Here is a 13,843-nt window from a genome sequence, read left to right as displayed (position 1 = left end):
AGACCCAGTCTGTCAATCCTTTCCTCATTGTAGCCATGATCTAATTGAGTAGAGGAACAGGCTCGAAGGGCTGAAATGGTATACTCCTGTTCCTATGTTCCTGTCTTCTGGTAGTATCTGTACCTATCTTCTCTGCATTCTTTCTAGTGCCCAACTATTTCCAGCTGCTTTATCAATGACCTTCCCACCACCATAAGGTCAGAAGTGGCGATATTTGCTGATGATTGCACAAAGCTCAGCACACTGAGTGACTCCTCGGATACTGAAACAGTCCATGTCCAAATGCAGCATGACCTGGATAATATCCAAGCTTGGGCTGACAAGTGGCAAGTAACATTTGTGTCACACGAATGTGAAGCAACAACTGTCTCCAGTAAGAGAATATATAACTACCACCACATGACAGTCAATGGTGTTACCATTACTAAATACCCCACCATTTACATCCTGGGGGGTTACCATTAACCAGAAACTGAACTGGACTAGCCATATACATACAGTGTCTACAAGGGCAGGTCAGAGCCTAGGATTACTACAGCAAGTAACTCACCTCCTAACTACCCACTACCTGTCCACCATCTATAAGGCTCAAGTGAGGAGTATGATACAATACTCTCCACTTGCCTGGATTAGTGCAGCTTCAACAATACTCAAGAAGACTGACGTCATTCAGGACAAATCAGCCCACTTAATGGACACCACATCCATGAACCTCCTCTCCCTCCATCACTGAAGCTCAATAGCAGCAGTGTGTACTATCTACTTGATGCAAAGGATTTACCTGCACCTTCCAAACCCACAATCACCAGCACCTAGAAGGACATGGGTAACAGGTACATGGGAACACCACCAAATGCAAGTTGCCCTCCAAGCCACTCACCCTCCTGACTTCAGTGTTGCTGAGTCAAAATCCTGGAATTCTCTCCCTAATGGTATAGTGGGCCAGCTACAGCACATGGACTTAAGAAGGCAACTCATCACCACCTTCTCAAAGATGAGGAATCAGACTGAGATAAGATCCGATGGGCACATTTTTTTTTGATAAATTTTTGTTAATTTTGATAAGTTTTTGATAAATTCCATAGGGAATTCACCAGAAACCTCTTTAGACAGAAACTGGTTAGAAAGCAGAAATTGCTACCCCAAAGAATACTTGAGGCGACTAGCATAGATGCACTTAAAGGAAGGACACACACAATAGGGAAAAGAATAGAAAGTATTAATGGTTAGATTAGCAGAAGGGGGAATCAAGATGGCTGTATGCAGCATAAATTCAAGCACAGGTCTGTGGACCAATAAACCTGTGTGGATGCTATGGTTTTAAGTAATACTATGCAAACAGTACTTTGGTCATACAAAGCATGTGTATTGCTGAAAAAAATACACATTTTATTGAAGCTTTTCATTTTGAATTCATCAAGGCATTTCACAAGAATACAAATTCCAGGGGAAAACCAACATTCATGCTGCACAAGGCAAGTGTGGATTGGTAGGCAAGTGTGGAGTCTCTTTGGCAGAAGCATTGCCATTGAGAATGCATCCACAATGCTGATTGACAGTTAACTGCCAGATTTTGTTAAATTTTAAATCAGCAACATTGACCCTGATTGGTCAGGGCATGGACCTGAGAAACAAACCAGCAATTGGCTGTCACCTATTATGTTGACTTGAAAGAGGCATAGTGCACATACACATTCTTTCTGTCTGCAAATAGCTGGACTCTGTGTGTTAATGCATGTCCTTTCACGCATGCAAGTGCACCACACTGCAAGCCTGACTGAAAATCCTAATTGCTGTCAACATAATTCCTCACATATTCAGGATTATCCAGCAAATGTTGATGTGATTTGATATGGATCACATCAAATGTCAGACACTTCAACAAAATGTGTCTTTTTTTCAGCAATAATACTACGCAAGCAGAGATGGACGATGGGAAGTCGCAGATAGAGATTCCACAGTCGTCGCACTCAACTGCATTGCTCAAGTGAAAGCCGACGTATGAGAAAACACATTACAGGATTTTTCAGATAGCGGGTTTCCCAAATCTGCAACAAACCCCATAGCCATTTAATAGTTTGTAAAGGATTAATTGGCTTGAACAGAGTAACTTGCAGAAATTTACCTCTCCTCACATCCCTGACCTCCTGCTGCCTGCATCAAAATTATAGGTGAGAGGAAAGGGGAGCTACTTAATTGGTCACTTCAGGGCCGTAATTGGATGGATGATGAGCAAGCTGCTCCAAGATTCACTCAACCTCCATAAAATTTCAGGCTGGTCAAGCCAGGCATGTAGGCTGGGGAGCAATTAAGAGCCTGGAAAATTCTAATCACATAGGCCCACAGCCTGCACAAGTGCTGTGCTAACTGTAATCCAAGGATCATCTAGTCAGTGATTTAGGATAAAATGTATCCCTGAGATACCGAACATAACTGGTTCATCTGTTTCTTATTTTAAATGAAGTATTTCACTGTGGGTAAAATAGTGGCAATGTTACTGGTATTACAATAGCAGGTATGAGTTCAATTTCCACCAAGGCAGCTGGGAGAACTTAATTTAAGTTAACCATTAATCTGGAATGAAATTCAAGTTTAATTAAAGTTGATCATGAAATGTCTGGATCATCATATAAAACCAATCTGATTTACGAATGCCCATCAAGGAGGAATTCTGCTATCCTGACTGACCCGGTCTGGCCCACAAGACTCCAGATCCACAGCGCTGTGGGTGACTCTAACATCGAAATACTAAGCGCTTCGGTTATAAGTGGCTCTTGACCACCTCCTAGTCATTGAGTCATACAGCATGGAAACAGACTCTTCAGTCGAACGAAATCCATGTTCCCAAACTAAACTAGACCCATCTGCCTGCATTTGGCCCATGTCCCTCCAATCCTTTCCTATTCATGAACTTATCCAAATGTCTTTTAAATGTTCTAATTGTACCTGCATCTACCACTTCCTCTGTCAGTTCATTCCACACACGAATCACTCTCTCTGGAAAAAAGTTTCGCTTCATGTCCTTTTTAAATCTTTCTCCTCTCACTTGAAAAATATGTCCGCTAGTTTTTGAACTCCCCCACCCTAGGGAAAAGACCCTTGTTGTTCACCTTATCCATGTCCCTCATGATTTTATAAACCTCAATAAAGTCACCCCTCAACTTCCTATGCTCCAGTGAAGAGATGTCTCAGCCTATCCAGTCTATGTTTATTTCTCAAACCCTCCATTCCCAGGAACATCCCGGTAAATCTTTTCTGAACCCTCTCCGTTTTAATAATATCCTTCCTATAACAGTGTGACTAGAATTGCAGACCAGAACTGACCCTCAGAGGCAATTAATCCACAAATCTCAGGCCTGTGCCAGAAATGCACTCATCCCAACCAGAAATTAAAGAGAAACCCAAATGAAGTTAACATATTTATTAACAGCCCCATAATAAAAGCAAAATATATATGGGCCACCACCATCTCAAAGTTCCACTCCAAGCCACTTGATATGGAAATACATCATTATTCCTTCAGTGTTGTTGGGTCTGAATCATGTAACCCCATCCCTAACAGCATTTTGGATATATTTACCGTTCGTGGATGGCAGCTCACCACAACTTTCTCAAGGACTATTAGGAATGGGCAATAAATCCAATGCCAGCAATGCCCACATCCCATGAATGAATTTTAAAAATTCTGATTACACCTCAAGTTCAAAATTCTTATTAACCTTCTCAATGTAGAGCTAAGGAGTTGAAAAGGCACAAGGGACAGTGAATCAATGATTCCTCTGTACATCATATTCAATGAGGATTTGGGTGTGAAGTTAAGCAAGCCCCATAGGCTTTTCCAACCATTCATTTTAATTTACCTTTGTTGATGGCAGTTAGAAGTTCTTCACTGGTCTAGTCAGTTATCATTTTGCCACATTGATGATAAGAGATGAAACGTTGCAGATTAGGAAATTTATTAACAGCAAAATCTAGATCCTGCAATTGTTACTTACTTCACAAGATGTGCCAGAGTACTCAGGGGGGCAGTGACAAATCTCAACGCTTGTAGCTGTCTGTTGGCCTAATGAATTTGGATTAGCTGTCTGGAGTATAACAGAGCTCAACCTGTTCAGGCAAAAACAGAACAAAAATATATCCTCTTCATAAAATATAATTAAATTTAAATCCATTCAAATAATTACAGAAGAGAAGCTTTAATTACATTTCTTCCCAGTGGATCCGCAGTGAGTTAATTGTCATGAAACAGTTTAAAACTAGGTCTTCCAGCAACTTCTGTTTTAATTAGAAATAGTGGCATGTCCATAAGGACACCTTTGCTGAGAGCATGCACGGTTGTCTTCAGTAACTCATCCGTACAATTTATCAAGATTATGGAATCATACAGCGCAGCAGCTTGTTTCAACTTGTTGCATCTCTTCTGGCTCTTTGAAAAAGCAGTTGCATTTAGTGCCATCGTGCCTCTCTCTCCTATTTTTCATCTGCAACCCTTTAAATTGCGCTTCCACGACTCCCTTTTAAAATCGGTTCAGAATGGTCTGAATGTCCACACATATCAAGATTGTTTAAAGGATTTCAACATGATGTAGTGCTGCAACTATTATTTCATAGATCACTGCAGTTTTATTTGCAAGATTTGTATTTTCAAGATTTGGTAATTAAACTACCTTTAATTTCCAGATAACAATGAGACAGAATCTAGGAATCGTGAACAGCAGCACACAAGGTGGAGTGGAATAACTGATGAAATTTGTCTGGCTAATAAAATGAATAGTCATTTATATAGCACCATTCACAGTCTTAGGAAATCCAAAAGTGATTCACTGGCTATGAATGATATGGGTAAAATTACATAAGGGGGCAGAACAGCAGTGAATAAAATTGAAAACAGATCAAAGTACTGCACAGAGGGGCTGACATATAACATTATAATCACTTAATTAGACTGAGGGAGTCCCACATATGGGTGAATTAGTGTCATAATGTGTAAGACTTGATGCCATCTTAATTAGGAAGTCAGCAGAAGTCTAGGACAGTTGGATCACTGGACATCACTGCAGACAAGATTAAAACTTTTCCTCATAAGGCAGAGGAAGCAGGGATAGTCTTTTATATACAGACTCCACTCAACCCTGTCCACCTTAGCTACATACCACGCCAACGATCTAACTCCAATTCTATGTTCCTTACCTTGGGATTAATGTCCTGACAGTTTTTGCCATGAATAAGTATGGGTTGATAAATTTTTCTAAGCCTTTAGCTGTCAGTATTGGATGAGCTAGAGGTGGCACTAAACTGATTACCACTCAGGAGTTAAAATTCCCTTCCTTGCTTTTTTTTTCCTCCTAAAGGTATGTAATCAATCACAGTTTATTTTAGGCAATTATTATCTGAAGTCAAGAAAATGTGAAATACAACAATTCCAAAACCCAAGATCACAACGTTCATTTACATTGTGTCTTTAGCATATTAAAGTATCCCAAGGTGCTTTGCAGGAGTATTACAAAGCAAAACTGACACCAAGGCACGTAAGACCGGAAAAGGACAGACAGCCATTAGCTCAGTCAATAATGTGGCATTTAAAGAGAAAAGCAAGATGGAACTGTGGAAAGGTTCAGGAATGGAATTCCAGAGTTCAAGGCTGAGGCAAGCAAAGGTGAAGATTTTAATGACAGAGCAATTAAAAGATGCTCAGGAGGCTAGATTTTGATGTGCGTGGGTATCTTGGAGAGCTGTGGAGCTAGAGGAGATTCTACTTGCAGGGAGGGACGAGGTCATGGAGGGAAGAGAAAAACAAGGAAGAGAATTTTAAAATCAAGGCATTGCTTGACCTGAAGCCAAAGTAGATCAGCAAACAGAGTATAGAGAGTTTGACAGGGCCTTCTTCTATCCTTTCATGGGATGTGGGTATCACATTTAATACCTATCCCAAATTACAAAAAAAGGTGGTGGTGAGCCATCATTTTAGGCTGTTACAGTTCATCTGTACACCCAGAATGATGCTACAAAAGAAGTTTCTGGATTTTGATCATATGATATTGTAGAAGTCACATTACAGTTCCAAGTTAGAACGGTGTGTAGTAGGTAAGAAGTTTGCAGATGGTAATGATGTGTCTACTGCCCTTATACTTTTAGGTGATCACATTTTTGGAAAGCACTATCCAAGGAGCCTGTTGACCTGATATATAATACATGCTACTGCCAAAGTGCATTGGTATGGAGGAAGCGATAGGACACCAATTAAGCAGGACGCTTTGTTTCGGATGGTGTGGAGCTCCTTGAGAATTATTGCAGCTGCACGCATCCAGGCAAGTGGGAACTATTCGATCAGACTCCTGATATGTGACTTGTAAGTGTTCAGGCTTTGGGGAGCCAGGATGTTAGTTCCCAGCCTCTGACTTGCTCTTGCAGTCAAGTATTTATATGGCTAGTCTAGTTTAGCTTCTGGTCAATGATAACTCCCAGGATATTGATAAAGGGGGATTTGGTCATGTTGTTGTCATTCAATGTGGCAAGGAGATGGTTAGGTTCTGCCTTTTTGGAGATGATCATTGCCTGGCATTTGTATGGTGCAAATGTTACCTGCAACATAGCAGTCAAAGTCTGAATACTGTGCAGGTCTTACTGCTTAATAGCACGGACTGCTTCAGAATCTGAGAAATTGTAAATGTTTCTAACATTGTGTAATCATCAGTGACAACCCACTTTGACCTTGCTGGAGGAAAGGTCAGTCATGAAGCAGCTAGAGATGAAGACACTATCCTGAGGAACTCCTGTAGTGGTGCCCTGGGGCTGAGAAGTTTGGCGTCCAACAACCATAAATGTCTTGTTTTGTGCTAGGTACGACTCCAACCAGTGTTATCCCCCTGATTCCCACTGACTTCAATTCTGCCAGAACTCCTTGACGTCACTCAGTCGAAGGTAGTAATTCTCACATTTCTCGAGTTCACATTTCTTGTCTATGTCTGAACCAAGGCTGCAATAAAGTTAGTTTTGGTGAAATCAAACCGAACATCAGTAATCAGGTTCTTGCCATCTAAGAGACGTTTACGTGAAGTGCGCACGCTCTCACTGTCATCTTCCATCATTTTGCTGTTGATCAAGATGGAGACTAACTAGCAAGGTTGGATTTGTCCTGATTATTGTGAACAGGGCTTACCTGGGCAATTTTCCACATTGTTGGGTAGATGCTAGCTTTGTAGCTGTTCCTAAATAGCTTGGCTGGTGGCATAGCTAGTTTTAAAAACATATAATATAGGATCAGGGTTAGGTCATTCAACAGAATCATCACTGATCTGCCCAAGGCCTCAACTCCTCTTTCGTGTTAGCTACGTGATATTTCAAAGGTCTAGCTACCTCTTCTTTAAATACCTGCAATGATTTAGCCTCCACAATTCTCTGGGATGAGAATTCCAGGTATTCACTATCCTCTGGAGCAGAAATTCCTTTGCATCTCAGTTTTTAATGAGTGCCTCTGTATTCTGTAAGTACATGCCCACATTTGAGACTCTCCACTTTTGGAAACATCTTTGCAACATCTACCATGTCGAGCATGTTCAGAATCTTATATATCCTTTTCGGGAACTCAACTCTTCAGTCAGCGAGTTCACATGAGAGGGGGAGATTTGGGCAGATAGGAGGGCAGTGCATTAGTGATGAGCTAAGATGGAAATTAAAATTCCTGAGAATTAGAAGTTTGTACAAAGACTGATGGAATGCAGTACCTTGATGAGATGGGATTTATCATGCTTGGGAGCTGCATGGCAAAGAATTTTAAACAACATTTGGGAGGATTGAAACATAATGAAATGCTCATAGGAAGAGAAAGTGCTGGAAAATTACGGGACCAAGCCAAGGTGTGATCTAGTGATAAGGGCCACGTGCCCTTTAGCCCTGACAAGTGGTGTTAAAATATAACCTGGCAAAAAAGCTTCATTTAGGGGGATCTACCCTTTCCCATCAACCCCAGATTTCATTGTATCATTTACAATAATTCTGAGGATGGCAACAGCCTTGGGCACAAGTTAACAGACATTCTGAAAGGGAGTTGGGGAGAGAGTAAGGGTTGATCCACTAGAAAAGTTGGCAGGGTCCACACTGGGAGGGATAAGCTGCATGGAGATTGGTATGATTGATATCCAGAGAATGCAATAGGCAAAGTTTAATAAGATAGTGGCATGGGACAACTGTAGGTACTAATCACAACGGGCCAACATTCTGTGTCTCAATGACCCCTTCACAGGATGCTTGCAAAAGCGCAGGTAGGGACTGCAGGCTATGTAAGAGAGAATCCAGTCGAGACAGCAGCAAGAGAGCCAGAGATTCACTAGCTAACAGGAAGCAGAGGGTAGGGATAATGAGTCTCTCTCAGCAAGTTGTCAGTGCAGTGCCACAGAAATCAGAACTTGGTCCTCCACGATTTACGACTTTTATCAAAGATATGGATGAGGGTACCAAATGTATAACAGCTAGAACAGCTGGTGACATTGAGATAGGTGGGAAAGTAAGTACTCAAATGGAGGTAGTGGGTGTGCAAAGGGATGTAGACAGGTTAAGAGTGTGGGAAAATGTATAGATTGGGTTAGTACGAACTTGTCCATTTGGCAGGAAGAATAGCAAAACAATATTTTATTTAAATAGAGAGAGATTGCAGAAGTCAGTGGTACAGAGGGAACCAGGAGACCTGACAGGTACAGCAAATGTTTAGGAAAGAAACAGAATGTTGTCAATAATTAGAAGCAGAGTGGCATAGACAAATAGGGATGTTTTACTGCAGCTGGACAGAACATAAGAACCAGGAGCGGGGTTCGGCAACTCAACCCCTCAAATGTACTCCACCATTCAATAAGTTCATGGCTGGTTTCATCTCGGCCTCATCTCCACTTTTCTGCCCCTTCTCCATAGCCCTTCAACTTGTTCCTAACTAAAAATCTGTCTATTTTCTCATTAAGTATATTCAATGTCTCAACATCCACTGTACTCTGGGATAGTGAATTCCACAGATTCACAAGGCTTTTCAGGGAAGTAATTTCTCCTCATCTCTATTTTAAATCTGTTATCTCTTATTATAAAACTATAACCTCACATTCCAGGTTGCCACATGGCGAAACATCCTTTCTACAATTACTTTGTCAATCTCCTTTCGCATCTTATGTGTCTCAATTTGATGCCTTTGCCTTCCAAAAATTAGAATTCTACAGATGAGTTTACTTTAAGCAGAGATCTGCATATTTGATTAAGTTCATCATCTATGGTTTACTTCATGAGCTGAACAACTCCACAATTAATAACACCCATCACGAGAACAAGATTTATTTTAACCATTGCTCAGCAATTCATTATATTATAAAAGGTCATTGGTGAGACCACATCTGGAGTACCGTGTACAGTTTGGTCTCCTGCTTTGAAAAAAAAACTGCCTTACAAGTAATTCAGAGAAGGTTCACTCATTCCTGGGCTACCTTATGAGGAAATGTTGAAGACATTAGGAGTGTATCCCTTTGAGTTCAGGAGAATGACAGGTGATCGTATTGAAACATATTAGATCTTGTGGGGACTGGATATGTTGGATATCCTGAGGTTCTATGTGGGGGAGACTAAACCTAGGGAACATTGTTTAAGAAAAAATGCTGGCTCTTTTCGGACAGAAATTAGGAGATCTTTATTCTCTCTCAAAGGATTTTTTTCTTTTTTTTAAATTCATTTGTAGAAAATGGATGTCGCTGGCTGACCAGCATTTATTGCCCATCCCTAGTTACCCTTTGGCTAGTCCTGTTCTCTTCCCCAAAAAATTGTGGAGGCTGAGTTTATAAATTTATTCAAGAGTGAGTTTGATATATTGTTGATAGACAAAGGAGGCAAAGGGTAATGAGGTGTAGGCCGGAAACTGGAGATTAGACGAGAATGTAATGCAGGTTGTTCAGATTCTTCTAAACTGTCAAAAATCATCTTTTCTTAAATCAGCCAGAGTTATTCTTTCACAGTAGAAAAGATGACAGTAAAAGCTAACAGGACATTTTGCAACATTTTAAGAGCACAGTGGTGCTTCATCCAATGGAAATGAGTGCAGTTCAAGTGAAGAGGCTAATGTAAGGGTCAACTTACTTTTAAAGGACAAATCTCCACAATAAAGGTATGAACATACCATACTAATCATTCAGAATGTTTCAGACTCTTCAAAGCACTTTCCATCTTCTTCACAAACACGCAAATCCGATGTGCTTTTAATGGGCTTTCCAAACCCTGAACTACTAGGAGAAAAGGTACGTGGAAGGAAATCTGATTTGCAATGGATAAGCCCACCTTAGCAGGGCATGGGTATCAATTTGCACACCAGACATTCCCAATCTCCAGAAATGTCAGAAGGAAACACATAGGGTCAGGAATGCAAAGGAAAATCAAATATTCCCCGTGGCCCAATAAAAGAAGTATGGCCATTTACGCACTGAAATCTGCTTTTGCTCCCAGATTTAAAAAAAGCCTATTTGAGCGACCCGAAATATTTTTATTCTCACTTTTTATTTCCTGCAGCATTGCCAAATAAGAAGGTTTTTTTTGAGATAACAAGGTGTAGAGCTGGATGAACACAGCAGGCCAAGCAGCATCCGAGGAGCAGGAAGGCTGACGTTTCGGGCCTGGACCCTTGTTATCTCTGATTCTCCAGCATCTGCAGTTCCTACTATCTCCGAAAGAAGGTTTTTTTGGAAGTTTGCATTTAAGTAGCTCTAAGTAACTAAGACCTTCAACCAGATTTACTCATGAATTGAATGTCTATTTTGTTACCAAAATGTAAATTTTGTAAAGTAGAATTGCCTCCCTCTGCTGCTGTCATTTATAGGCAATGTCCTGTGTGTCCTCAAGCAATTTCACTGTCAATAGTGAGAAAGGAGGCTGCATTACTTCAAACCAGCCTGGGGGTTTTTACAAACCAGGTGAGCTCAGGAATCCTAGACAACAAGGTGCAGGGCTGGTTGAACACAGCAGGCCAAGCAGCATCATAGGAGCAGAGAGGCTGACGTTTCGGGCCGAGACCCTTCATCAGAAAAGGGGGAGGGGAAGGGGGTTTTGAAATAAATAGGGAGAGAGTGGGAAGCGGATAGAAGAGGGATAGAGGAGAGGATAGGTGGAGAGGAAACAAACAGATCGAAGAGGCGGGGATGGAGCCAGTAAAGGTGAGTGTAGGTAGGGAGTTAGGAAGGGGACAGGTCAGTCCAGGGAGGACGGACAGGTCAAGGGGGCGGGATGAGGTTGGTCGGTAGGAGATGGAGGTGCGGCTTGAAGTGGGAGGAGGGGATAGGTGGGAGGAAGAACAGGTTAGGGAGGCAGGGACGAGCTGGACTGGTTTTGGGATGCGGTAGGGGGAGGGGAGATTTTGAAACTTGTGAAATCCACATTGATACCATTGGGCTGCAGGGTTCCCAAGCGGAATATGAGTTGCTGTTCCTGCAACCTTCGGGTGGCATCGTTGTGGCACTGCAGGAGGCCCAGGATGGACATGTCGTCTGAGGAATGGGAGGGGGAGTTGAAATGGTTCGCGACTGGGAGGTGCAGTTGTTTATTGCGAACCGAGCGTAGGTGTTCTGCAAAGCGGTCCCCGAGTCTCCGCTTGGTTTCCCCGATGTAGAGGAAGCCACACCGGGTACAGCGGATGCAGTATACCACATTGGCAGATGTGCAGGTGAACATCTGCTTGATGTGGAAAGTCTTCTTGGGGCCTGGGATGGGGGTGAGGGAGGAGGTATGGGGGCAGGTGTAGCACTTCCTGCGGTTGCAGGGAAAAGTGCCGGGTGTGGTGGAGCTGGAGGGGAGTGTGGAGCGGACAAGGGAGTCACGGAGAGAGTTGTCCCTCCGGAAAGCAGATAAAGGTGGGGAGGGAAAGATGTCTTTGGTGGTGGGGTCGGATTGCAGATGGCGGAAGTGTCGGAGGATGATGCGTTGGATCCGGAGGTTGGTGGGGTGGTACGTGAGGACGAGGGGGATTCTTTTTTGGTTTTTATTGCGTGGACGGGGTGTGAGGGATGAGGTGCGGGAGATGTGGGAGACACGGTTGAGGGCGTTCTCGACCACCGAGGAGGGGAAGTTACGGTCCTTGAAAAACGAGGACAACTGAGATGTACGGGAGTGGAATGCCTCATCCTGGGAGCAGATGCGGCGGAGGCGAAGGAATTGGGAATAGGGGATAGCATTTTTGCAGGAAGGTGGGTGGGAGGAGGAGTATTCTAGGTAGCTGTGGGAGTCGGTGGGCTTGAAATGAATATCGGTTTCTAGGTGGTTGCCCGATATGGAGACAGAGAGGTCCAGGAAGGGGAGAGAGGTGTTAGAGATGGTCCAGGTAAACTTAAGGTTGGGGTGGAAGGTGTTAGTGAAGTGTATGAACTGTTCGAGCTCCTCGTGGGAGCACGAGGCGGCGCCGATACAGTCATCAATGTAACGGAGGAAGAGGTGGGGTTTAGGGCCGGTGTAGGTACGGAAGAGGGATTGTTCCACGTAACCTACAAAGAGGCAGGCGTAGCTTGGGCCCATGCGGGTACCCATGGCTACCCCCTTTGTCTGTAGGAAGTGGGAGGAATTGAAAGAGAAGTTGTTGAGTGTGAGGACGAGTTCGGCTAAGCGGATGAGGGTATCAGTGGAAGGGGACTGGTCGGGCCTGCGGGACAGGAAGAAGCGGAGGGCCTTAAGGCCATCTGCATGGGGAATGCTGGTGTAGAGGGACTGGACGTCCATGGTAAAGATGAGGTGTTGGGGACCGGGGAATTGGAAGTTCTGGAGGAGGTGGAGGGCGTGGGTGGTGTCACGGACATAGGTAGGGAGTTCCTGGACCAAGGGGGAGAAAATGGAGTCTAGATAGTTGGAGATCAGTTCGGTGGGGCAGGAGCAGGCGGAGACAATGGGTCGACCAGGGCATTCAGGTTTGTGGATTTTGGGAAGGAGATAGAAGCGGGCAGTGCGGGGTTGGGGAACGATGAGGTTGGAGGCCGTGGGTGGGAGGTCACCTGAGGTGATGAGATTGTGGATGGTTTGCGAGATGATGGTTTGGTGCTCAGGGGTGGGGTCATGATCAAGGGGGCGGTAGGAGGAGGTGTCGGAGAGTTGGCGTCCGGCCTCGGCGATGTAGAGGTCAGTGCGCCATACTACAACTGCGCCTCCCTTGTCCGTGGGTTTTATGGTGAAGTTGGGATTGGAGCGGAGGGAGCGGAGGGCTGCACGTTCTGCAGGGGAGAGGTTGGAGTGGGTGAGAGGGGTGGAGAGGTTGAGGCGATTGATGTCTCAACGGCAGTTGGAGATGAAGAGGTCGAGGGAGGGTAGGAGGCCTTGGGGAGGTGTCCAGGAGGAGGGGGTGTGTTGGCTGCAATTTGGCATATTTGTATTACAGCCTGCAGCACAATGACTCCAGAGAGTCACAACTGTCCAGTGCAAACAGACAGCAACCATTGTTTATAACTGAAGCACTTTGGGATATTCTCTACATTTGACATCACCAGATGAGTTTAATCCAAGGGAAGGCTCTATTTGAAATTCACCTTGTCATCAGACAAATTATTAAACCGAGAAAGAAATTTAAGATAAATGCTATTCTTGTTAATGAATTGCAGTAGTAGTTTAATAACAAGTATGGTCTCTAGAATTTATTTTTAATAAATCATCAATAATGAGATGCATGACTGAGAATGTACTTGCACAGAATGGTTACATTCTGGTTTGGTTATTTATTTAAGATAAATTTCTTTCCGTGAGGTAAGTCAGCAATAATGGCAAATTAGATGAAGCATATTTCACAGCACTCTTCTTCATTGCGGCATAAGCAAATAATACATGAGCTGGTTGTAAGTGGAAAATGTAGTCT

At 43.3% G+C, this 13,843-nt stretch overlaps 1 protein-coding gene across 1 annotated transcript in view; it reads right to left on the bottom strand.

The window, feature by feature from the left end:
* Positions 1-13,843, bottom strand: part of LOC109914682 (laminin subunit alpha-2-like) — a 378,683-nt gene that overhangs the window by 194,604 nt on the left and 170,236 nt on the right. The window contains exon 15 of the mRNA XM_048597042.1: positions 3,996-4,107. Within this exon, the coding sequence (XP_048452999.1) occupies positions 3,996-4,107 (112 nt within the window). The remainder of the gene's footprint in view (positions 1-3,995; positions 4,108-13,843) is intronic.

This window comes from Rhincodon typus, chromosome 5 (assembly GCF_021869965.1).
Source record: "Rhincodon typus isolate 14 chromosome 5, sRhiTyp1.1, whole genome shotgun sequence".
NCBI classification, from domain to species: Eukaryota; Metazoa; Chordata; class Chondrichthyes; order Orectolobiformes; family Rhincodontidae; genus Rhincodon; species Rhincodon typus.
Note: the sequence above shows the minus strand (reverse complement) of the source record. Positions and strands in the feature narration are given on the sequence as shown.